The 23727-nt window shown below is 49.7% G+C and overlaps 3 protein-coding genes and 1 long non-coding RNA gene across 19 annotated transcripts in view; 1 reads left to right on the top strand and 3 right to left on the bottom strand.

Annotated features, from left to right (window-relative positions):
• The window catches only part of LOC149911914 (RANBP2-like and GRIP domain-containing protein 8), a 58714-nt gene extending 57189 nt beyond the window's left edge, over positions 1–1525 (bottom strand). For 11 of the 13 annotated variants that reach the window (XM_090133077.1, XM_090133071.1, XM_090133073.1 and 8 more), the window contains exons 1-2: positions 918–1063; positions 6–103 (exon numbers count right to left, since the gene is read on the bottom strand). The gene's annotated coding sequence lies outside the window, so the exon portion shown is untranslated. The other 2 variants (XM_090133078.1, XM_090133079.1) reach the window with 2 other exon arrangements.
• A 2162-nt stretch (positions 1526–3687) lies between these two features.
• Positions 3688–19743, top strand: LOC149911911 (uncharacterized). 4 transcript variants are annotated; one of them, XR_016462724.1, is made up of 5 exons: positions 3688–5664; positions 5733–5799; positions 6264–6741; positions 7825–8443; positions 17505–19743. It is a non-coding gene; the product is annotated as an uncharacterized LOC149911911 (long non-coding RNA). The 4 variants fall into 4 exon arrangements; XR_016462723.1 differs by lacking the exon at positions 6264–6741 and having other exon boundaries at positions 17505–17656; positions 18556–19738; XR_016462725.1 differs by lacking the exon at positions 6264–6741 and having other exon boundaries at positions 3688–5428; positions 17505–19742.
• On the bottom strand, positions 9315–11681 carry LOC149911913 (uncharacterized). The gene has a single exon (XM_090133069.1). It carries the CDS (start codon positions 11595–11597, stop codon positions 9705–9707), a length of 1893 nt encoding a protein of 630 aa, XP_089989195.1. The 5' UTR covers positions 11598–11681; the 3' UTR covers positions 9315–9704.
• LOC149911912 (uncharacterized) lies at positions 13578–17296 on the bottom strand. Its single transcript, XM_090133068.1, has one exon. The coding sequence runs from the start codon at positions 16293–16295 to the stop codon at positions 14166–14168; it is 2130 nt and encodes a 709-aa protein (XP_089989194.1). The 5' UTR covers positions 16296–17296; the 3' UTR covers positions 13578–14165.
• Positions 19744–23727: the final 3984 nt, after the last annotated feature.

Here is a 23727-nt window from a genome sequence, read left to right as displayed (position 1 = left end):
CTTACCATGAGATGCTTCAGTTTACTAACGTGGACTTCAGCAGCTACTCCTAAATTGACCTTCATTCATACAGTGACACCATCAACTTCTAGCACAAGCTGACCTGCAACACAGAGAAAAGAAAATGGGATGGCAACAAACACAGAGATAACAGAATCACAGAACGGCCAGGGTTGGAAAGGACCTCAAGGATCATGGAGCTCCAAGCCCCCTGCCACATACAGAGCCACCAACCTCCACATTTATTACTAGACCAGGTTGCCAAGGGCCCTATCCAACCTGACCTTCAACACCTCCAGGGATGGACGGCCATCCACAACCTCTCTGGGCAGCTGTTCCAGCACCTCACTGCTCTCTCTGTAAAGAACTTCCCCCTGACATCCAACCTGAATCTTCTCTCCGTCAACTTCAAACCATTTCCCCTTGTGCTGCTGTTATCTACCCTTTCAAAGAGTTGATTCCCCTCCTGTTTGTAGGCTCCCTTTAGGTACTGAAAGGCTGCAATGAGCTCACCCCGCAGCCTTCTTTTCTCCAGGCTGAACAAGCCCAACTCCCTCAGCCTGTCTTTGTAGGGGAGCTGCTCCAGACCCTTATCGTCTCCATAACGTGTTAATATTCTTTAACAAAAAAAGCAACGACAATACAGAAGGGCAGCTGCAGCAACGTATCAGTACATAAAGAAATGTACATAAAGAAGCCCGGCCCGGCCGCGGCGCCCCCCCAACCCCCCGGAGCCGCCCGGCCGCGGCAGCCCCCCCCCCCCCCCGGAGCGGCGCAGCACGGCCCGGCCCGGCCGTGTGTGACAGAACACACACACAAAAAAAAAACCAAATAAGAAAGAAAGCCATAACATAAGTAACGGCAGAAACACCAGTGGAATGGGAGTATATTACAAAGGTAAGAAAAGGACTGCTCACCATCTCCAAGGATTTACACCCACAGAACTGACTCCAGAGTGGAGAAACTTCCAGAAAGAAACCCTTCCCCCGTGGCAATCAGCCCTTAAACGAGCTCTGAGAGGGGCAGCCAGGCTCCACCCCTTCCAGCCACGGAGCTGCATTGCGTTCACCTGTGCTCCCAGGGCTGACCGGGTCCTTTCCTCAGGTGCTCAATCAGTGGTTCAGGCTGGGATTCAACACTTCTTATACAGCATAGCAAAGCAAAGCAGTAGATGAAAGAAAAACAACAAAAGAAAACTAGCAGGATTCTAGATGAAATAACACAGAAAACCTGAGGAAGCAAGGCAGAAGGCTAGGTTATGGCTGTGTGTCTGTCTGAACAGCTGCTCGGTGCACCCATCACAGACAGCTACATAGAACTGGGCTCCAGAAGCACTGACAGCTCCTGTCAGCTTCAGTATTAAAGCAATCTGATAAACTTCCAATTCCATATTTCAAGTACTTCAAAGAAAAAAGCATTAAAGCTGGCAAACATATGATGGCTTCAGTTAACAAACACGAAGTTAAATGGCACTTAAGGAAATAAGCATCCTTAAATTACTGCACCTCTTTTAGTTTATCCAGAGAGGCTTCTAGCTCCTTTAGAGCTTCACTTCTAGCTCCTTTAGAGCTTCACTTCTAGCTCCTTTAGAGCTTCACTTCTAGCTCCTTTAGAGCTTCACTTCTAGCTCCTTTAGAGCTTCACTTCTAGCTCCTTTAGAGCTTCACTTCTAGCTCCTTTAGAGCTTCACTTCTAGCTCCTTTAGAGCTTCACTTCTAGCTCCTTTAGAGCTTCACTTCTAGCTCCTTTAGAGCTTCACTTCTAGCTCCTTTAGAGCTTCACTTCTAGCTCCTTTAGAGCTTCACTTCTAGCTCCTTTAGAGCTTCACTTCTAGCTCCTTTAGAGCTTCACTTCTAGCTCCTTTAGAGCTTCACTTCTAGCTCCTTTAGAGCTTCTTCTCATTCCCGGAGCTGGAAAAATCAAGGAAAAACTGTTGAAACGGCTCCAAAACCTGTCCAATTTTCACCTAATCCCAATTTTGCCCTGCAGATGGGGTATTGTTTTTATTTACGGTGTTACACAACAGGTGACTAAAGTAACTGATGTAGCTTTGAAGTAATATCATTCCATAAAATATACTGTTTTTCTTTGAAATCTCTCTCTGAAATGAATTAATTCATACATACATTGTAGGAGGAATTTTACTAGCTGTGGGAATGGAATGTTGTATTCTGTAACTTATCCTTAGAAATAAGAAGAAGTAAAATTAGAAGTGAAATATTATGTATGTTAGCAGCACGTTTTAGAAACATTTTTTACTGAATTATGTGATTAATTCTTTCTTGCAAAACTGGAATAGTTGTTAAATGTTCTAAACAATGAGACTTAGAGCGTGTTAGAGATTAGAAAACATACTGTAGAGTTGTTTTGTTAGGATAAGAAACTCCCAGCAAGAGAAAAACAGATTTAGCAAACACCAAAGAAGCCAGGGCCTCTACACAAGGCCGGACTGTCTCACTCTGTGAGAAGTTGGGATGTGACAGGCAGGCATCAAGATACTCCCCTGTCTTTCTCTCAAGCTTATCTTTGTAGAAAGAAGGACAAGCAGATATCTGCAGAATAATGATCAGGTGTGAAATAATTAACTACAGATTCACACTCATGCAGCAGAAATTTATGTTTGTTTAGTATTTCCAATGTTTAGTGAAGCATCAAGAAGATTGCGAACCTGAAGACCTCAGCCAATAAGGAACTAGAGAGAAGGAGATAAGCCAGGGAATAGGGAATTAAAGATGTAACTCTGTTTTCTATGTGCTCTCCTGCTTGCAGGAGGCCTGCCATTGCAATTGCAAATAAAACCTGCTTTATCAGAGATTCTGTCCTAGAAAATTATTTGGATATTTCCTATATTAGCCGAAGTCAATTGTAGGTTTGGATACAGCTGTAACTCCTTATTCTCCCTGAGAAACATAAGATCTGTGCCTCACTTCCAGCGTTAGGAAAGACTATCAATGAATAGACAGATGTTATAATTAAGAAATATCCAGGAAAGTTAGGCTAAGATCATTGCTACAAGAGGATAATAAATGGAAAATGCTTACCAATGTTGTAGGCTCACACTATTTTCCACAAGGAGCGATCTCCAGGAAGAGATCCTTCCTCAGTGGCAGTCAGCACTTAAATGGGATCTAGGAGAGGTGCAGACAGACTCCACCCCTTCCAGTAGTACAGGTGAATTACCTTCACCTGTGCTCCCGTGGCTGACACATTGCTTGTCTCAGGTGGTCAATCAGAGGTTCAGGCCATGATTCAGCAGTTCCCATACACTTAATGATACCCAGAACATCTTAAAGTAAGGTAGAACTTTTCAAATAGCACCATTTAAGAGTGGCACGGGAACTGCACATTTGTAAGGCTTGGTTTTCTGTTGCTATCAGAAGTTCCATGCAATGGTGAACATTTCAGTCTTGCCATTGTCTCTACTACTAGCTTCTTGTGATGTTTACTTCTATTTCTGATAGCTCAGCATGAGTGTCTGAGAGCTGAAAGGGACAGTCTCAGGGAGACAGTAGAAAATGAGCAAGAGAGTCTCCAAACTGAAATGGAGAGTTTCCAGGAGACACTCTGAGCAGAGAGGGAGAATCTCCAATCTGAGAAAGATGCCCTCCGGTCTGAGAGGGATATTCTCAAGTCTGAACAGGATGCCCTCTGAATCGAGGGAGACTCCCTGCAATCTCAAAGAGAGAATCTCCAGGTTGAGAAAGAGAGTCTCCTAGCCAGGAGAGAGAATCTCAAAACCTGGCAAGAGTGTCTCCACACTGAGAAAGAAAGTCTCCAAGCCGAAGGGGAAGATCTCCAAGCTGAGAGAAGGAGTCTCCAATCTCAATGAGATGCCCTCCGAATCGAAAGAGACTCCCTGCAATCCAAACTCAACACCCTCCCGTCTGAACGGGACACCATCCAATCCTAACCGAGACACCCTCCAATCTGAACTAAATGCTCTCATAATTAAACAAGACAGACTCCGAGCCGAGCTGGAGGGTGAGAGCATTGGAACTGACCAACCTGATCAACCACAGGAGGCACCACAATTGATGTCAGTTGCCCCTGTGAGAGGACGGAAAACAAGATGAATCTCAACTGAGTTAGAAGAGAAGAAAGAGGAGCAAAGAGGTCCAGAGGAGTGGCTCTGAGATCCAGGGGAAGCACCCCTGAGTCCAGGGGAGGGGCCCTCAGTAAGACCACGGTCATCAACGCCTATGAGGGCAACAAGAAGTCCTGAAAGAGTAAGAGGTGAGCAAGATATTGTTACCATTGTTGATCGATCTCTGAAAATGAATGAAATTCGAAGTCCGAGAAATGACTTTTCATGTCACCCAAATGAGCCTATTGCCACCTGGTTACTTCAATGCTGGGACAATGGGGCCAACAGTGTGTGGCTAGATAAGATAGAGAGAAGCTCGCCAACTGGGTGGCATTGCTAGGGAATCAGCCATTGATAGAGGCATTAGTACATGCCAGAACCAGGCCTTCACCCTCTGGAAGAGGATGCTGTTAGCTGTAAAAGAAAGATACCCCTTCAAAGACGATCTGATGCCTGAGAAAAAGAAATGGGCTGATATAGAAAAAGGCGTCCGTTATTTGAGAGAATATGCTGTGGTGGAAATGCTACATAGTCCCGATTTCATTCCTGATGAGCCAGACCAAGAGCATGATCCTGAGAGAGTCAGGTGTACACCAAATGTGGTGTACATTCACAAAGACTGCACCAGAAAGGTATGCCAGTACATTTGCAGCAATGTATGGCAGAGGAGAAAGAAGACCCCTTATAAGTGAACTGATTAATAAACTTCAAGACTTTGAGTTACATTTAAGCCCTCTACAAGTTTGTGTTTCAGCCATTGCAGAAGTAGCTGAAAAGCTGAACAGAATGGAAAGCAAACAAGAAGATATAATAGACAAACTGTCAACTGTGCCTAATGCTGATGGATCCAAGGTGGTAACAGATGCATCGAATGGGAACCAGAATTCCCAAAACAGCCTACTGGAGGGCCTGATCAACTTGGTTTCCTCCCAGCTGGTGTCATCCAATGTCTCTTCTATCAAAAGAAGACGTCCTCCTGCTTGAGCAAGTGACAACAGTAAGACTATGTCACATTTTGCCTTGTGGCATTACCTACATGACCATGGAGAAGATATGAAGAAGTGGCATAAACAGTTCAAGCTATGACTCAACAGCTCCCATTCACAGGGCCGTTAAATGACAGATGTGTGTCACTGGGAGTTGTAGGTGTGCAAACAGCACTCTGCATACCCAGCTGTGATTTCAGCCTTCGCTGTCTGGGCTGCTCACACAGATCTCAGCATCTGCTGTGTCAGCACTGAGATCCGTGCTCCCCAGTCTGTTAGAAGAGTCACCAACCAGCACCGAGGACAGCCTGGGATCAAAGTGTGAGGACTATCACAGGTCATCCATCAGCCTCCCTTGGTAGACATTCACGTTATTCATTTCCTTTGCTCTGTGGCTGTATCAGCACTTTAAGAGCACAGCCTGAAGCTGTGATAGAGCGCCTGGGGAGGGGTGCAGCCCTGCAAGCACAGCTGGGGGCAGTTTGGCTGTGGGGTGGAGCAGAACCAGTCTCCACCCCTCCCTGACTCCATTTAAGGGCTGGGAAGCACAGGGGCAGCATCTGAACCTGGGGAGTACTTCCTTTAGAGTGTGGGGTGAGTCTTACTCAATGGGGTGGGTGATCCCTTCCCTATTTTAGGGCTGTGATCTCTCCTTTTTCTAGGGTCTCCTGACTACGTTGGAGGGCTGGCAGCCATCTGTACATGGAAACTGCTTCCTTTAGTGTGTGGGTGAGTGTTGGTCCTTGGAATGGGGTGAGTGGCTCTGTTTTTATTTCAGGGCTGTGATCCCCCCTCTTTGGGGGGATCCTAATGTCATTTAAGGGTGGTAGCTGTAAGGACAACATCTGAACCTGGAGACTGCTTCCTTTGGGGTATGGGGTGAGCAATTCCTGCTTTGATTCAGAGTTGTGAGCTCTGCCTTTCTGGGGGAATCTCAAGCTGGATTAGAGCAGCTGTATCTGCTGTGTGTGTTGTTACCTCTTCAGTGGTTCTCACCTCATAATCTCCAGTCTGGGGCTCCAAACGTGGTTTGTCTGCTCCTATGTCATCCCACTTCATGGCTGTAATTCATAGTGCCATGTGTTAATTGCACCAATACAGAATTTTTAAGGGCATTCTGTGCATTATTATCATGTATTAAATTACATTCTGCATCTCTTCTGACTTCATTTTGCAACCCGATGGGGTTTAAGGATTGCCTGGGCTCCTCTGATCAGTGGTGTGAGATCTGTGCAGCAGGTAATGAACATCGCAAGCCCCACGTTGGTGCACTGCTTGTATGCAGGTTTGCGATGCGGTCCAACTCCCCCACAGTGACCATCCACAGCTGGATCAGGTTGCTCAGAGCCTGACCCCGTTTCACCTTGAAAGGGATAGCACATTCACCACATCTCTGGCAACCTGTTCCACCACCTCACCACCCTCACTGTGGAAGACATTTCTTGTATATCTAACCTCAATTTTCCCTTCTTCTTTCCTTTAGGCATTGAAAGGCTGTTACCAGGTCACCTTGGCGCCTTCTCTTCTCCAGGCTGAACAGCCCAACTCTCTCTTCTTATAAGAGAAGTGTTCCATCCCTCGGTTCATATTTGCGGCTGTACTCTGGATGTGCTCCCACAGCTCCATGTTTCTCCTGCACTGAGGACTCCACATCCAGATGCAGCACTCGAGGTGAGGCCTCACCAGCGCAGAGCAGAGGGGCGGGGATCGCCTCCCTTCACCTGCTGACTGCACATCTTTGGATGCAGCTCAGGATACAGTTGGCTTTCTGGGCTGGAGAGGCACATTGCTGATTTGTGTCCAGCTCCCACCCATCAGTACCCCCAAGGCCTTATGGGGCAGGACTGCACTCAGTCCTTTCATCCCCCAGCATGTTTTGGTGGTGGGTGTTCCTTCATCCCAGCTGCTGACCCAGCACTTGGATTTATGCCCCTACTCAGCCTGTTGAGGTCCCTCTGGATGGCATCTCATCCCTCTGGTGTGTCGCTGCACCCCACAACTTGATGTCATTAGGGTGCACTTGATCCCACTGTTGATGTCACTGATGAAGGTGCAATTCCAGATGTTTGTAGAAGCTGAGCGTAGAACCCCTTGAGAGCAGCCCTGCAGAGAAGGACTAGGGGATCCTGGTGGATGAGAAGCTGGACATGAGCCAGCAGAGTGTGCTTGCAGCCTGGAAGGCCAACTATATCCTGGGCTGCATTAAAAGAGGGGTGGCCAGCAGGGAGAGGGAGGTGATCGTCCCCCTCTACTCAGCTCTTGTAAGGCCCCATCTGCAGTACTGTGTCCAGGCCTGGAGCCCCAGCACAGAAAGGACGTGGAGCTTTTGCTTTCGGAGCGGGTCCAGAGGAGGGCACTAAGATGATCAGAGGGCTGGAGCACCTTTCTCCTATGAAGAAAGGTTGAGGGAACTGGGATTGTTTCTCTTGGAGAAGAGAAGACTCCGGAGAGACCTCATCACAGCCTTCTAATACTCAAAGGGAATGCATAAGCAGGAGGGGGAATGGCTGTTTACGAGGGTGGATGGTGATAGGACAAGGGGAAATGGTTTTAAACTGAGCCAGGGGTGGCTTAGGTTGGTTATTAGGAGGAAGTTTTTCACGCAGAGGGTGGTGATGCCCTGGAACAAGTGCTTTAGGGTCACTTCCAGAAGGATCTGCTCTGCGATCGTTCCCAGCACAGAGGTAAGACTGACATGGTGGTAGTTCCCTATCCTTAATAACAGGTGTGCTGTTGCTTTTTTCTACTCATCAGGGACTTCACCTGACTGCTTTGACTTCTCAAATACCATTGAGAGTGGCTCGGTGACTGCAGCGGTGAATTTCCTCAGAACTCTGGGATTCATCTCGCCAGGACCCAAAGACTCCTGGATGCCTGGATGTTTGGATCCTCAGGTGGTCCAGAACCTGATGTCCCATCACACTGTGGGATGGGGAGGGGTCTGTGGGACTGGCATTGCTTCCTCAATCCCCACCTACCAAACCAAAGATGAGGGCTGTGTCTAATGAGCAGTTATCAGAGAAGAGGGAAGCAAAAATGGTGTTGTGTATCTGAGCTTTTTCCTGTGCGTTGTTCCCAGCTGCAGTGCTGCCGGTAAGCAGCATCAGGCACAGAGTGCAGCCACGCTGCTCTGAGAAAGGAGACTACAGCGCACGTTTGTGAGAGAGGCACTGCTCTACATATGTGTGGCAGTGCCTTCATTACTGTATTGTATCCAACATGTGGCAGCAGAGAGCTGTGGTGCTCCAGAGTGCTGTAACGACTGCACAGAGAGATGTGTGGCTCTTTGTGAGAGCAGCCAGGAACTGAAATCTGCCTTTCCTGGAATGCCCTGGAACCTCACTTTGCTGACTGGTAATTGTCTGCCCAACAGGTAAGAGCAACGCACGCCCACCAGTGTTTACCCATTCCATAGCATGGCACAACATGGTGCTCCCAGAGCTCTTAATTGCACTTTATGGTGCCCAGAAGGCTGCCTGTCCTTTTCTTTCTGTGTTCTCCTTGTCTCTGGCCTTTCACTGCAGTGTTCTCCTTCTCTTTACCCTAGACATTCTCTACTGCATTTTCTTGCTGTCCTGTTTTGGTGTTCTGTGCCCCATTGTCTTGGCCATTGTACTTGGCTTTCTTTGCTGCATTCTCTTCAGCGTTTGGTTTTGGTGTTTCTTGCCATGTTCTCTTGGCTGTTGTCCCCAGCATTTTCTGCCATCTCATAGCCATTGCCTGGGCGTTCCCTGTGATGTTCTCCTCGGTATCCTGTTTGGCGTTCCCTGTGGCATTCTTCTTGGCCTCCAGTTTTGGCCTCCCAACCACCTTCTCTTGGCCTTCTGCATTGGCTTTCTTTGCCATGTTCTCTCTGGCCACTTGTTCTGGCATTCCCTGCCACATCCTCTTGGCTTCCTGTTTTGGCACTTCCTGCCATGTTCTCTTAGCCCTTGCCTAGGCATTTACTGCTGTGTTCTCTTAGCCTTCTGTTTTGGCATTTCTTGCCGTGTTCTCTTGGCCGTTGTCCTCGGCATTTCCTGCCATCTCATAGCCCTTGCCTGGGCGTTCCCTGTGATGTCCTCCTCAGCGTCCTGTTTTGGCGTTCCCTTCCCTGTGGCATTCTCCTTGGCCTCCTGTTTTGGCCTACCCAGCCACCTTCTCTTGGCGAACCTTCTCTTGAAGGCCACCTTCTTCTCTTGAAGGCCACCTTCTCTTGAAGGCCACCTCCTCTTGGCCACCTTCTCTTGAAGCCGAACGCCCGCTTCAGCTTCATACAGGTGTTCGCAATCGTTAGGGACTCATTGGTCTGTCCATCTACCTCGGTGCACACCAATGTGGTGGGTGGTAAAATGGCGTTTATTAACTCGTGACAACAGTTTATATAGCCTTGTACAACTTCGTCTACGCCCCTCTTATCGTACGTAAGCACTTGCGTCACTACTTCTTATCTGGTTACTACTAGCAACTACTCGAAAGTTCTATGCTCACTGTCTACATCTCCCCCTCCCTATGCACAAGCGTAACTACCCTATTCTGAGAGGACCCTAACCGCGTACAACCGAAGCCCCGCTTTGCGCCTATACATGCCTCTGTCCTCTCAGTTAAGCCTTGCCCCGTTACATCCCGAATCGCAAAATATTCCCGCGCTACCCTTATATCGCTGCGTTTTCTGACTGCCTACAAGCCTTTTGCATTTTACTATATTCTACGCGATAATTAACTGTGCGGTCAATCATCCTTTGAATACAACCTAACATAATTTGTAGAAAGCATGGTACACACACTACCAAAAGCAGGATAACTACAAGCCCTAAAAGCAGTCCCTTCAATAAGTGCACACCCCATTCTCCGATGCCTCCAAACACACTTCTCAACCAGTCCCCGATGGTGTCCGTCTCCACGCCGATCTTGTTGACCTGTTCCTTCAGATACTGGAGCTTCTTGTGCATAGATTCACTGTGATCGCTGAGATTGAAACAGCACATCCCTGCAATGTCCTCACAACCATGACCCTGAGCCAAAAGCAAGAAGTCAATAGCTGCTCGGTTCTGTAGGACCGCGTGTCTGATACTCGTGACGTCCATTAACAGATTGTTGAGGAGTGATGTCGTTACATTGGCCTGTTTAACGGACCAACAAGCCAGTCTCTCAATTTCCTTTAAAGCCTGTGCCGCTGCCACTCCCGGAGCTAGGATAGACGCGAAGATTCTTGCCGTGGCACTCCAAAGCTGCACGCCATCTGAGCATGTCTCGCCCAAATGCTTTATGCCCCGTTTTATTCTGCTAGGTGTTCGTGTTGTATCGCTGAGCACTTTAAGGGTTTTAATGATTTCCGTGTGATTAGGTGCTAACATGGTGAGCCTCCCCAGATAGCAAGGACCCCCTACCGGACGGCTTGGTATTCCTTGCCACGCGCGATCTCCGCAAATGAGGAAGATGTTAGGTGGTAGCGCCTTTGGCTTGGAGAAGGTACTACTTTTACAATTAAGCCATGCCCCTGGTGGGAAGACTGTGGCAGCCCATCCACAGCACCCGCTGGCGTTACCAAGCTGATCGCCAGTACAGTATATCGTGGTACCACTCACATTAAAGGGTTGGAACCTATTGATCCACTCACCCCCTCTCTCGCAGTTGACCCAGGGAGGTGTCGAGCTTTGTGTAGTAGACTTCCCTATTGTGCACGTGTAGACGTCGAAGGATCGAGAGGATCCCGTGTGTTGCGAGTGTGTACAATTAAACATTTTCCAATACTTATATTGATACCTGCCACAATATCCCCCTCCCTTGAAGAGTTGGTACCTATCAGCTGTTACTATAGTGAACGGGTCAGAGGAGTTGGTTTCACGGTTAAAAAAGGGATTAGACCATGGGGCTATCAGAAAGTTGTGTGCCATTCCCTCACGGTCCCACCCGTAGATGCCGGCTGGTTTTGAGTATGGGGCGAACCCTATACATCCCCCCACCGTAGGATCAGTTGTAGAGTGAGTGCTATGGGTGACGTTTGGGAGGGCTTGTGAGCCTAATAGTTGCATCTCTAGTGGCTCGTCCCAGAGGGAAACATTCAATCTTGTCAGCAAGCAAGATACCTTTCGATAGGCAAAGGTAACACTTGTGTGAGGGCCACTCTTGATTTCCTCTGATACAAAGAGTCGGTCTTGTTCTGAGGCCCCGCAATTAGTATTAGAGACATAGCCTTTAAAATCCTGTTCTCGGATCCCTAATGGGACACCAATTAAGCACGTTTTAAATGGCGAGGTGGCCGACTGTGCGGAGAGACAAAAGTCTGTCTGGCCGGTGCGGTTGGCCCAAGTGACCCAAAGGTTCCCTGGCTGTTCTACAAGGTGTACATCAGCGCCCGTCCCCGTGACCCCGCACAGAATCAACAAACAGACAAACACCATAACTCCATCAACTCTCGTTGGCAGCAAGGGCTTCTTCTCCGGATCTTTCTCGTCTGTCTTCAGGGGTCTCTTCTTCGGGTCCTTCTTGGTGGTGCTCCTGGGATATCCAGTCAGAAATGCCTGCAAAGGGAGAGCTCGCCTCATCTTTTCCAGTCACATTATTTTCGCGACCTAGATCTGGTTTGATCTTTCTGGAGGGGATCCAAATAATTTTGTCCGTTTCCCTATTCTTAACTGCCGCATAGCCCCGACCCCAGACCAAGACATTCCATCCCTTTTCCCATTCACCTGCTCCCAAGCGTATTTTAACAGGTGGCCCTTCTGTAAGGATGGTCGGTTTCCAGTGCTTCTGCATCGGGGTCTTGGCGTTGTCGCCCCGCTCAAAATGATTCAACGCATACAAAGCTTTCGCCAAGATTTCCCCTTGCTTATTCATTGGGATCTTTTTCATAAACCCGTCTCCCTCTGCAAGTACGCGGATCTTATTCTTCAGAAGACGGTTAGCTCGCTCTACCATGGCCTGACCTTGGGAATTCCCTGGGATTCCGGTCGTGTGTGCTATCCCCCACCTCGCCAGCCACTCTCGAGTGGATTTTGAGGTGAAGCATGACCCATTGTCTGTCTTGATCGCCTTGGGCTTCCCTAATGCGGCAATAGCCGTGGCCCAATGATGCTGCGCCGCTATTGATGTAACACGCCCATGCTGGGTTGCTATGAGTACTGACGAGGCAGTATCCACAGTAACGGCCAGCCAAGAACGCGCGGCCATTCTTGGTTCAAGCGTGAAATCAGTCTGCCATATCTGTAAGGGCCCCAAGCCTCTAGGATTTACCCCGGCTTCCAATGCTGGAGCAGAGTTGCAATAGGGGCAGGCCTGAATAACCTCCCGAGCTTGTTGCATAGATATGTTACATGCTCTAGACAGAGCACGAGGCCCGATATGGAAGGCCGTATGGAGGTCTTTGGCTTCCCTTAGCGGGTATGCCTGGAGGGCGGCTTGAGTGTCCGCTACGGCATTCCCCTCTGTAAAGAACCCCGGTACATCAGAATGACTACGTACATGAAGGACCGCGACCATGGCCGTTCTCTGGCTTAGTGCATCCTCTAGGACAAAGGCGGCCGTCGTAGACGGAACCCCCTCTTGTCCCATCTTGAGCAGCATTTTCGCAGCAAACGCAGAGTCTGTAACTACGTTAGTGGGCGTTGCGGGCCACAACAGAAGTGCCATTGCTACAGCGCGAACCTCAAGTTGTTGTACACTCGCCTCTGGATCACTGGTCTCCTTTACCAGCCACTCAAAACCTTCCCTCCATACCACCACCCCCTTATGGGTGTTCGAGGAGGCATCGGTGAACACCGTAGGCCCTACCACGGGGCCATCGGTGACCCTTATCTTCAGCGAGACACGTAGCGGTCGTGCGATGTCGAAGATGGGCGGCGAATCGCCGCTCCTTATTTTTCCCGCAAATCCTCTAAGGGCCAACAAGATTCCCTCTGGGAAAGGGAGGTCTTCTCGGAAACACGCGGGTAACAAAAGGATCTCAACATCCTTACCAAAGGTTCTTACGGCCGAGGCACGGAGCTTAGCAATCAGGAGGGCAAGCACCTCCAGCCAAGCGGTAAATGCTCTAGTAGGTTGGGTGGAAAACAACCACAAGCATGGTCTGGGGTGCGTCGCCAATCCCTGCCCCAGGACCCCTACCGCTCCTTGCTCACATCGAGAAACTGCTCCCTCTAGTGGCAGAGCGGGGTCCCAACGATCTAAAGAAGCAGAAGTACTGAGCTGCACAATTTCGTTCCATGCTAATCTCATATCCAAGTTCCATTCTCTCTCCTCATTTGGATCCGACCCCTTCAACTGTTCGTAAAAGGGGTTCATCAGTCGTGGTGGGATCCCTAACGCTGGCCGGACCCATTGAAGGGATCCTACCAGCTTCTGAACGTCCCACAAAGTAGAGATCTTCGGCTCTGCTAATAGGCCTACTGGAGTTACGCAGGTGCTACCTAACCGATATCCAAGGTACTCTACGCCAGGTTCTCTCTGGATTTTATCTTGAGAAATAGTAAAGCCCGCCTCCTCTAGTACACTGATGATCTCCTCCCCCATCATTTCCACTTTCTCGCGGTCAGGGGCAGCTATCAAGAGATCATCCATGTAGTGTAGCATACACAAAGACGGATATTTACGTCGGAGGGGCTCCAATACCTGTCCTACTACCAGCTGGCAGATAGTAGGAGAACACGCCATCCCTTGAGGCAAGACCTTCCATTGAAATCTGCGTGCAGGAGCCTGATTGTTGGTAGAGGGAAGGGTGAATGCAAAGGCTTCGCGGTCCTGCTCCGCGAGGGGAATAGAAAAGAAGCAGTCCTTGAGGTCCAGTACCATCAGGGGCCAACCACGCGGGAGCGCCGAAAGAACTGGTACCCCCTGTTGGACTGCCCCAAAAGGAACTAGTTTAGCATTAACAGCACGCAAGTCATGCAGCAGACGATAGGATCCAGACGCTTTCCGAATCACAAAAACAGGTGTATTCCAACAGCTAAGCGAAGGTTCTATGTGCCCTAATTGAAGTTCCCGCTCAGCCAGATGCATTAGCGCTACATGTTTAACCTCAGGAAGGGGCCACTGATCAATCCACACAGGGGTGTGGTCTGGCTTCCATCTTAGCGGGATAGCCAGATGTAGCGCTACAGTAAGAACAGTGGCCCTTCTTATAAATTTGTCAGACGAAGCCCTAGGCCCTGCAGGCAATCTCTCCCTAGGATGCTTCCTCTGACCGGGGCCACCGCCGGAACAATAAGCAAAGGTCGCTCCAGAGAGCCGTCTCGATTTATGACCCCGACTTCAATCGTTTCTCGGGATTTCCGCATAGGAACTCCCCCGCCTATCCCATAAACCTGCTTCGAAGCCTCCATCAATGGCCAGTCGACAGGCCAATCCTCCTCCGAGATGATAGTAACATCAGCCCCAGAATCCAGCAACGCCGTGATGTAAACGGTGCGCTGCTTCACTGGGTGGCTGCCCGTGTTAGTCATTGCAGCCTTGACCAGGGGGCGGTCATTATGTTCCATAGTCATTGCCAATGACACGGAAGGGCGAGTTAAAGTAGGCCCCAGCCCTGAGAAGGATCCCTTCCCTGGCCGGCGGCCCCTACTCATACCCTCATCCCGCAGGGCGTGTTGAAATTTCCGGCATGACCTAGCGGTGTGCCTCAGCCCGCCGCATAGTTGGCACCGATCACCGTCAGCTCCTGACCCCCTTCCTTTTGGGCATTGCGCCTGGTAGTGCCCTGGGGATCCGCAAGAATAGCAAACTCCCCGGACGCGGCCTCCTGGCCCACCTTGTCCGTCCCTTTCTCTGTTGGCTACCGCCATAACCAAGGGCTGGAGGGCCGATGACATAGCCGCAGCTATTCCCTGGTCTGTAAGTGGGGTAACCTTCTGTCTGTCTAGAACATATTTGATAATCTCTCCTGGTGTCGTTAAAGTGGAGGGTGCCGCTCGGATAAGCTGTTGGACATCCGGGTGTGATTTCTGTCTAAAGCAATCGATAATCACCGGGGCTCGTGCCGAAGATGGAAGGTCCGACCCCTCAACCGCCTTTATGAGGCGATTAGCAAAGTCCACAAAGGATTCCGATGGTCCCTGTGTGATATCTGCCCAGGGGACAGTAGGTTCCGCTAACCGGGCAACCTCCCTGAACGCTTGGAGAGCCGACGCCGTAGTAGCGACCAACTCCCCCGGTCTCAAAAGCGCAGCCTGGCCTTCCGGGTTTCCGGCCATTCCATCCGCCAGGCCTTTTAAATGATCTAAATTGGTTCGCTCCCCTCTTCCTTGACCATTCGCAGGGTGTCTGGGGTCTCGGGTGGCTGCCGCTACAACCGTCTGCAGCTGGACGTCCCAAGCGTCCAACCACAAAGCGTATTGAGCGGGGGCTAATATGACCCTCATAAGATTCGTGACATCGTGCGGCAGCAGCGGGGAAGACATTACAGCTTCCACTTCTGCCATAGTAATTGGAGATCGCAAGCCTTTGGTTCTAACTGTATCGGCTAATCGCGTAATTACTTTTGGCTCCAAAGGAGCCCAGGCCGGTCCCCCCGTTTTTATCACCACGGGCATGGCTATCACGGACGGAGCTGCCGTTGCAAGCTCCTCCCTTATCCTTGCCCAGTCAGTCAAAGCTGGCCCGGGGGCCGAGTCGGGGCACCCCGGCTCCACCTTTCGCTCCACCCCTTGGGGCGGATCGTCCCTCCCCGCTTGTGACGTGGCTACGCCCTCCCCTCTCGGCCCACCCAACCCCTCCAAAGAAGGATATAAGCTACTCCCCGCGTAAGGAGGAGGGGCCGAGGGGGCCGCCGTGACGCAACTGCAGCCAGCGCCTGTTCCACAGCGATAACAAGATGTGGTTTTAGGCGCGGTCACCTCTCCCGGCGCCATCTTCGTTTCTTGCTGCGCAGCTGTTATCTTTTCCTCCACGCCGTTCTGAGGCTCCGCGGTCGGTTTTCCTGTAGAATCTGTGGGAGAGACCTTCCCTCCCCCTAAACCCAGCCAAAACTTCGCTTGCTCAGATGTAACCTGCTCCTCTCGAGCTGCCTTCAGCGCCCCCCAGACCAATCCCCAGATTTTCAACTCCCCTGACTTCCCGAGTACCATCGCCCGCTGAGAAAGCGCTGCGGTGATAGAATCCCAAGACCCCGGGGTATATAAATCTGAGGGAGATGTAAGCAGCCCCTCCTTTAGTAACAGTGATAACACTGTACCTATTTCCTTCTTAGAAGGAGCATTTTTCCCGCAATGGGTCTTACACGCGGACGAAATCACCTTTATGACGGCTTCCATCGTCGGACGTAATCTCCTCGACGGAACAAGCGACCACCGGGCACCTCTTCCGATGATCTCCTGGGTCCTCGGACAGGCCTTATAGGCTATCGGCCGTACCTTCCGACGCTACCCAGCTTCCACTCTCCTAAGCCGCAGCCCCCTCTTCTAGGGTCATCACCTCCTTCCCCAAGGGAGGTGGGACGAGAGCAGGAACCCGCCACGCCGCCTGTGGCCGACCACTCTTCCCTAACGTCACGTCGGGGTCACCATATGAAGCCGAACGCCCGCTTCAGCTTCATACAGGTGTTCGCAATCGTTAGGGACTCATTGGTCTGTCCATCTACCTCGGTGCACACCAATGTGGTGGGTGGTAAAATGGCGTTTATTAACTCGTGACAACAGTTTATATAGCCTTGTACAACTTCGTCTACGCCCCTCTTATCGTACGTAAGCACTTGCGTCACTACTTCTTATCTGGTTACTACTAGCAACTACTCGAAAGTTCTATGCTCACTGTCTACACCTTCTGCATTGGCTTTCTTTGCCATGTTTTCTTTGGCCGCTTGTTCTGGCGTTACGTCCTCTTGGCCTCCTGTTTTGGCATTTCTTGCCATGTTCTCTTAGCTCTTGCCTAGGCATTTCTTACCATGTTCTCTTGGCCTTCTGTTTTGGTGTTTCTTGCTGTGTTCTCTCGGCCTTTGCTGTTGGCCTTCCCTGCTGTACTCTCATTGCCCTCACCATAGCTTTTCATTGGGTATTTTCCTTGCTTTTGCCCTTCCCTTAGCCTTAGCTGTTTGCTTTGCCTTTACCTTGGATTTCCCTTTGCTTGTCCTGGGAGTTTGGCTCACCTTTGCCTTTGGATCTCTGGGATTGGCTGGGAGGCAGTGTTAATTGTAATCTTGACCTGAATCCCTAGCTTAATGGGAGCTCTAATGATAATTACATTTACCTGCAATGTGTCTGTCACCCTAACCCTTAGCCTGATATTAAAAATGTCTCTAACCCTAAATGCAGCAATAAAAATGACACTCCTTGTTTTCTGTCAAAGTAACCTTCATCCTAATTGTAGTGCAGAAAAGAAATGTTAAACTAACTGTGACTTCAAGCCAACAAATAGCATTAGTTATATCCCTAACACTCCTTTGCGTCATCATTTGAGCAATGTGCACAGGGTGCAGCCCCCGCATTTGCGGGACAGTGCCTTCATTACTGTATTGTGTCCAACAGGTGGCAGCGGAGAGCTGCGGCGCTCCTGAGCAGTGTAAAAACTGTACAGAGAGATCTGTGGTTCCTCCTGAGAGCAGCTAGGAACAGAAATCTGTATTTCCTCGGATGCCCTGGAAGCCGACTTTGCTGACCGGTAATTATCTGCCCAACAGGTAAGGGCAATGTACATCTACCAGTGTTTATATATTACTTAGTAAGACGCAAGGTAGGGTACCCAGAGTTCATTTCTGCACTTCAGCGTGCCTTACAGGCTGTCTGTTCTCTTCCTTCTGCGTTCTCCTTGCCTCTCCTCTGTGCCTGGTTATTTCCTGCAGCATTCTCTTTAGTCTCTATTTTGGTGTTTGTGGTGGCATTCTCTTGTGCATTGCCCAGTGTTTTGGCATTCGTGGTGATGTTCTATTGGGCCTTGCCCTCCATTTTGGTGTTCCCTGTGGCATTATCTTGGGCTTTGCCCTCTGTTATGGTGTTATGTGTAACGTTCTCTTCAGTCTTGTGCCGTTTTGGCATTCCCTGAGGCCGCCTCTTTGGGCCCGGCCGCCTCTTTGGGCCTGGCCTCTTGACGCGGCCACCTCTTTGTTGTTTTCCATGACTTAGCCTTACTTTGATACTTTGCCCTCCCTTGGGTACTGTCTATACCTTTACACTCTGTTTTGGTGTTTGCTTCAGTGTTCTCGCCTTTTGCTCTTGCCTTTGCCTAGGCTTTCCCTAACAGTCACGCTGAGCATGATCCTAATAAACCTAACTGTAATATCTTCACCCCAGCCTTAATGAGCTCTGAACACCAAATGTAGTGCTAATTGTAACCATGACTGTATAGATAACTATACTAACTGTCCAAATTAACCCTGAACCTACCCTCTAACCCATCTCTAACCTTCAGTGTAATACTGAAAATAATTCTACATCTTCCCTGTTAAATACTCCTAACCTTAATGTTAAGCCATTTTTTGGGGTGGTCTTTTGCTTGCACGTTTTGTGGGGGTGGTCTTACGGTGAGCGCCGTTTGTGTCTTGGCGTTCCTCTTTCTAAAGTGTGTCTCTCTGTATTGCAGGCAAAGATGCCTTTGACACTTCCAGTCGATGACTTCCCCCCTGGGATGCCATGCTCTCTCCAGGCCTCCCACACTCACCGCCAGCTTAGTTCAGTTGAGCTGTTACCCATATCCCCCGGTCTCTTCCCTTCCCATAGTCTCCCTTTCACTCTGCCACAAGCCCCTACCACCGCCCAAGGTCATCACAGGCAATGTGTGGAATGCAGTACTTGTTCTCATTATAGTTCACCCCATTGGCCTCAGCCCAGCAAATCCAACCCACCCACACCCTTCCTTAGGGCCCTTCTACTCCCAGGCCAATCAATCCTTCCTTCTCATGTGATTTTGTGTTCCTTCCCAGCCAGTCTAAGACTCATGCCCCTTTGTGGCTATTCTGAGAGTTGCGCTGATTTCAGTATGTGCATTCAATTTAAGTCAACCAAATTGTCATTAGCTTTACAATCAATTTCTCTCCACCAAATTGGCTTTAGTTTTACATTCGGTTTATTTCAACCAAATAGGCTTTAGCTTTGCCTTGCTTATGGGGTTGGGTTAGCTTTGCTTTGTTTGTACCGCAGGGCTAACCCAACCCTGTAAGCAACACCCAAGGGCCGTTGGAGGTCATTTGCCTTCCTTTCCGGCCAGTCTGAGACTTGCATTCTGTTTTGGATGGGCTGAGATCTAAACTGCTTTTGAGGTGGATTGCAATACATAATGTTTTTGAAAATGTAATGTCATTAATGGGGTATGGAGGCTCTGTGACCTTTCTCTGGTTAATCTGACGTATGTAAACCACGTGTGTTAAACTGTATGGAGTAAGTGTATATTGCATCTCTAAACTGCATTGTGCCACATAGTCAATCTGTGTAATGCTGCGCCTGTAAACTGTGTTGTGCCACATATGGAATGTATGGATGCTGCACCTATAAATTGCATTGTGCCATGTACAGAATATATGAATGCTGTGGCTATAAACTAAGTTCAGGAATTGTAATGAAGATGGGTAACCCTGATGTACTTCCCAAGGTATAATTGCTGGTATAGTTTCTGTGCATATGATTCTGTGAAAATAGTGCTTTAACAAGTATTATTGCTGAGTCATTTAATGCTGTGGAGTGTCTTGCTTTGACACAATCACGACTTGGATCACACTTGGAGGAAGGTCTGAGAGGTAGGTATGGAGGCTGGGGGTTAGGCAGGCTTGGGGCGAGGGGTGAGGGTTAGGGGGTTAGGGTAGGGTGAGGTTAGGGTTAGGCGGGTTAGGATTAGGCGGGTTAGGGTTGGGGCAGGGTTAGGGTAAGGGTTAGGGTAGGGTTAGGGTTAGGGTAGGGGTAAAGTTAGGGTTAGGGTTGTTAGGGTAGTTAGGGTAAGGGTTAGGGTTAGGGTTAGGTTAGGGTAGGGTTAGGGTTAGGTTAGGGTAGGGTTAGGGTACGGGTTAGGGTTAGGGTACGGGTTAGGGTACGGGTTAGGGTTAGGTTTAGGGTAGGGTTAGGGTTTAGGGTTAGGGTAGGGTTAGGGTTAGGGTAGGGTTACGGTTAGGGTTAGGGTAGGGTTAGGGTAAAGTTAGGGTTGGGTTAGGGTACGGGTTAGGGTACGGGTTAGGGTACGGGTTAGGGTTAGGGTAGGGTTTAGGGTAGGGTTTAGGGTGAGGGTAGGGTTAGGATAGGGGTTAGGGTTAAGATAGCGGTAAGGGTTAGGGTAAGGGTTAGGGTAAGGGTTAGGGTAGGGTAACGGTTAGGGTAGGGTAAGGGTTAGGGTAGGGTAAGGGTTAGGGTAGGGTACGGGTTAGGGTTAAGGATTAGGGTTAAAGATTAGGGTTAGGGTTACGGGTTAGGGTTAAGGGCTAGGGTTAGATTAGGGTTAGGTTAGGGTAGGGTTAGGGTTAGGGTTAGGGTAGGGTTAAGGGTAGGGATAGGGTAGGGTTAGGGTCGGGTTAAGGATAGGGTTAGGTTTAGGGTACGGTTTAGGGTTTAGGGTTAGGGTAAGGGTTAGGGTAAGGGTTAGGGTAGGGTTAGGGTTAGGGTAGGGTTAGGGTTAGGGTAGGGTTAGGGTTAGGGTAGGGTTAGGGTTAGGGTAGGGGTAGGGTTAGGGTAGGGTTAGGGTAGGGGTAGGGTTAGGGTAGGGGGAGGGTTAGGGTGGGGGTAGGGTTAGGGTGGGGGTAGGGTAAGGTTAGGGTTAGGGTTAGGGTTAGGGTTAGGGTAGGGGTAGGGGTAGGGGTAGGGTTAGGGTTAGGGTAGGGTTAGGGTTAGGGTTAGGGTTAGGGTTAGGGTAGGGTTAGGGTTAGGGTTAGGGTAGGGTTAGGGTTAGGGTTAGGGTTAGGGTTAGGGTTAGGGTTATCAATTAAGGTGAGGGTTAGGGTTAGGGTTAGGGTAGGGTTAGGGTTAGGGTTAGGGTTAGGGTTAGGGTTATGGGAAAGGGTAAGGGTTAGGGTTAGGGTTAGGGTTAGGGTTAGGGTAGGGTTAGGGTTAGGGTTAGGGTAGGGTTAGGGTTAGGGTTAGGGTTAGGGTTAGGGTTAGGGTAGGGTTAGGGTTAGGGTTAGGGTTAGGGTAGGGTTAGGGTTAGGGTAGGGTTAGGGTTAGGGTAGGGTTAGGGTTAGGGTAGGGTTAGGGTTAGGGTTAGGGTTAGGGTAGGGTTAGGGTTAGGGTTAGGGTTAGGGTTAGGGTTAGGGTTAATTAGGGTTAGGGTTAGGGTTAGGGTTAGGGTTAGGGTTAGGGTTAGGGTTAGGGTTGGGTTAGGGTTAGGGTTAGGGTTAGGGTTAGGGTAGGGTTAGGGTTAGGGTTAGGGTTAGGGTAGGGTTAGGGTTAGGGTTAGGGTTAGGGTTAGGTTAGGGTTAGGGTTAGGGTTAGGGTTAGGGTTAGGGTTAGGGTTAGGGTTAGGGTTAGGGTAGGGTTAGGGTTAGGGTTAGGGTAGGGTTAGGGTTAGGGTTAGGGTTAGGGTTAGGTTAGGGTAGGGTTAGGGTTAGGGTTAGGGTTAGGGTTAGGGTAGGGTTAGGGTTAGGGTTAGGGTTAGGGTCTTAGGGTTAGGGTTAGGGTTAGGGTAGGGTTAGGGTTAGGGTTAGGGTTAGGGTTAGGGTTAGGGTTAGGGTTAGGGTAAGGGTAGGGTTAGGGTTAGGGTTAGGGTTAGGGTTAGGGTTAGGGTTAGGGTAGGGTTAGGGTTAGGGTTAGGGTTAGGGTTAGGGTAGGGTTAGGGTTAGGGTTAGGGTTAGGGGTTAGGGTTAGGGTTAGGGTTAGGGTAAGGGTAAGGGTAAGGGTTAGGTTTAGGGTTAGGGTTAGGGTTAGGTTAGGGTAGGGTTAGGGTTAGGGTTAGGGTTAGGGTTAGGGTTGGGTTAGGGTTAGGGTTAGGGTTAGGGTTGGGTTAGGGTTAGGGTTAGGGTTAGGGTTAGGGTAGGGTAAGGGTTAGGGTTAGGGTTAGGGTTAGGGTTAGGCACAGGGTTAGGGTTAGGGTTAGGGTTAGGGTTAGGGTTAGGGTTAGGGTAGGGTTAGGGTTAGGGTTAGGGTTAGGGTTAGGGTTAGGGTTAGGGTTAGGGTTAGGGTTAGGGTTAGGATAGGGTTAGGGTTAGGGTTAGGGTTAGGGTAGGGTTAGGGTTAGGGTTAGGGTTAGGGTTAGGGTAGGGTTAGGGTTAGGGTAGGGTTAGGGTTAGGGTTAGGGTTAGGGTTAGGGTTAGGGTAGGGTTAGGGTTAGGGTTAGGGTTTAGGGTTAGGGTTAGGGTTAGGGTAGGGTTAGGGTTAGGGTTAGGGTTAGGGTAGGGTTAGGGTTAGGGTTAGCGTTAGGGTTAGGGTTAGGGTTAGGGTTAGGGTTAGGGTTAGGGTTAGGGTTAGGGTTAGGGTTAGGGTTAGGGTTAGGGTTAGGGTTAGGGTTAGGGTTAGGGTTAGGGTTAGGGTTAGGGTTAGGTTAGGGTTAGGGTTAGGGTTAGGGTTAGGGTTAGGGTTAGGGTTAGGGTTAGGGTTAGGGTTAGGGTAGGGTTAGGGTTAGGGTTAGGGTAGGGTTAGGGTTAGGGTTAGGGTTAGGGTTAGGGTTAGGGTTAGGGTTAGGGTTAGGGTTAGGGTTAGGGTTAGGGTTAGGGTTAGGGTTAGGGTTAGGGTTAGGGTTAGGGTTAGGGTTAGGGTTAGGGTTAGGGTTAGGGTTAGGGTTAGGGTAGGGTTAGGGTTAGGGTTAGGGTTAGGGTTAGGGTTAGGGTTAGGGTTAGGGTTAGGGTTAGGGTTAGGGTTAGGGTTAGGGTTAGGGTTAGGGTTAGGGTTAGGGTTAGGGTTAGGGTTAGGGTTAGGGTTAGGGTTAGGGTTAGGGTTAGGGTTAGGGTTAGGGTTAGGGTTAGGGTTAGGGTTAGGGTTAGGGTTAGGGTTAGGGTTAGGGTTAGGGTTAGGGTTAGGGTTAGGGTTAGGGTTAGGGTTAGGGTTAGGGTTAGGGTTAGGGTTAGGGTTAGGGTTAGGGTTAGGGTTAGGGTTAGGGTTAGGGTTAGGGTTAGGGTTAGGGTTAGGGTTAGGGTTAGGGTTAGGGTTAGGGTTAGGGTTAGGGTTAGGGTTAGGGTTAGGGTTAGGGTTAGGGTTAGGGTTAGGGTTAGGGTTAGGGTTAGGGTTAGGGTTAGGGTTAGGGTTAGGGTTAGGGTTAGGGTTAGGGTTAGGGTTAGGGTTAGGGTTAGGGTTAGGGTTAGGGTTAGGGTTAGGGTTAGGGTTAGGGTTAGGGTTAGGGTTAGGGTTAGGGTTAGGGTTAGGGTTAGGGTTAGGGTTAGGGTTAGGGTTAGGGTTAGGGTTAGGGTTAGGGTTAGGGTTAGGGTTAGGGTTAGGGTTAGGGTTAGGGTTAGGGTTAGGGTTAGGGTTAGGGTTAGGGTTAGGGTTAGGGTTAGGGTTAGGGTTAGGGTTAGGGTTAGGGTTAGGGTTAGGGTTAGGGTTAGGGTTAGGGTTAGGGTTAGGGTTAGGGTTAGGGTTAGGGTTAGGGTTAGGGTTAGGGTTAGGGTTAGGGTTAGGGTTAGGGTTAGGGTTAGGGTTAGGGTTAGGGTTAGGGTTAGGGTTAGGGTTAGGGTTAGGGTTAGGGTTAGGGTTAGGGTTAGGGTTAGGGTTAGGGTTAGGGTTAGGGTTAGGGTTAGGGTTAGGGTTAGGGTTAGGGTTAGGGTTAGGGTTAGGGTTAGGGTTAGGGTTAGGGTTAGGGTTAGGGTTAGGGTTAGGGTTAGGGTTAGGGTTAGGGTTAGGGTTAGGGTTA

Source organism: Phasianus colchicus, unplaced genomic scaffold (genome assembly GCF_987193195.1).
Source record: "Phasianus colchicus unplaced genomic scaffold, bPhaCol1.hap1.1 HAP1_SCAFFOLD_51, whole genome shotgun sequence".
In the NCBI taxonomy this organism is placed as follows: Eukaryota; Metazoa; Chordata; class Aves; order Galliformes; family Phasianidae; genus Phasianus; species Phasianus colchicus.
Note: the sequence above shows the minus strand (reverse complement) of the source record. Positions and strands in the feature narration are given on the sequence as shown.

Bases quoted from the DNA above. Each gene is read 5' to 3' on its own strand.
- LOC149911913 (XM_090133069.1), bottom strand. From the start codon at position 11,597: ATGAGGCGAGCTCTCCCTTTGCAGGCATTTCTGACTGGATATCCCAGG.
- LOC149911912 (XM_090133068.1), bottom strand. From the start codon at position 16,295: ATGGAAGCCGTCATAAAGGTGATTTCGTCCGCGTGTAAGACCCATTGC.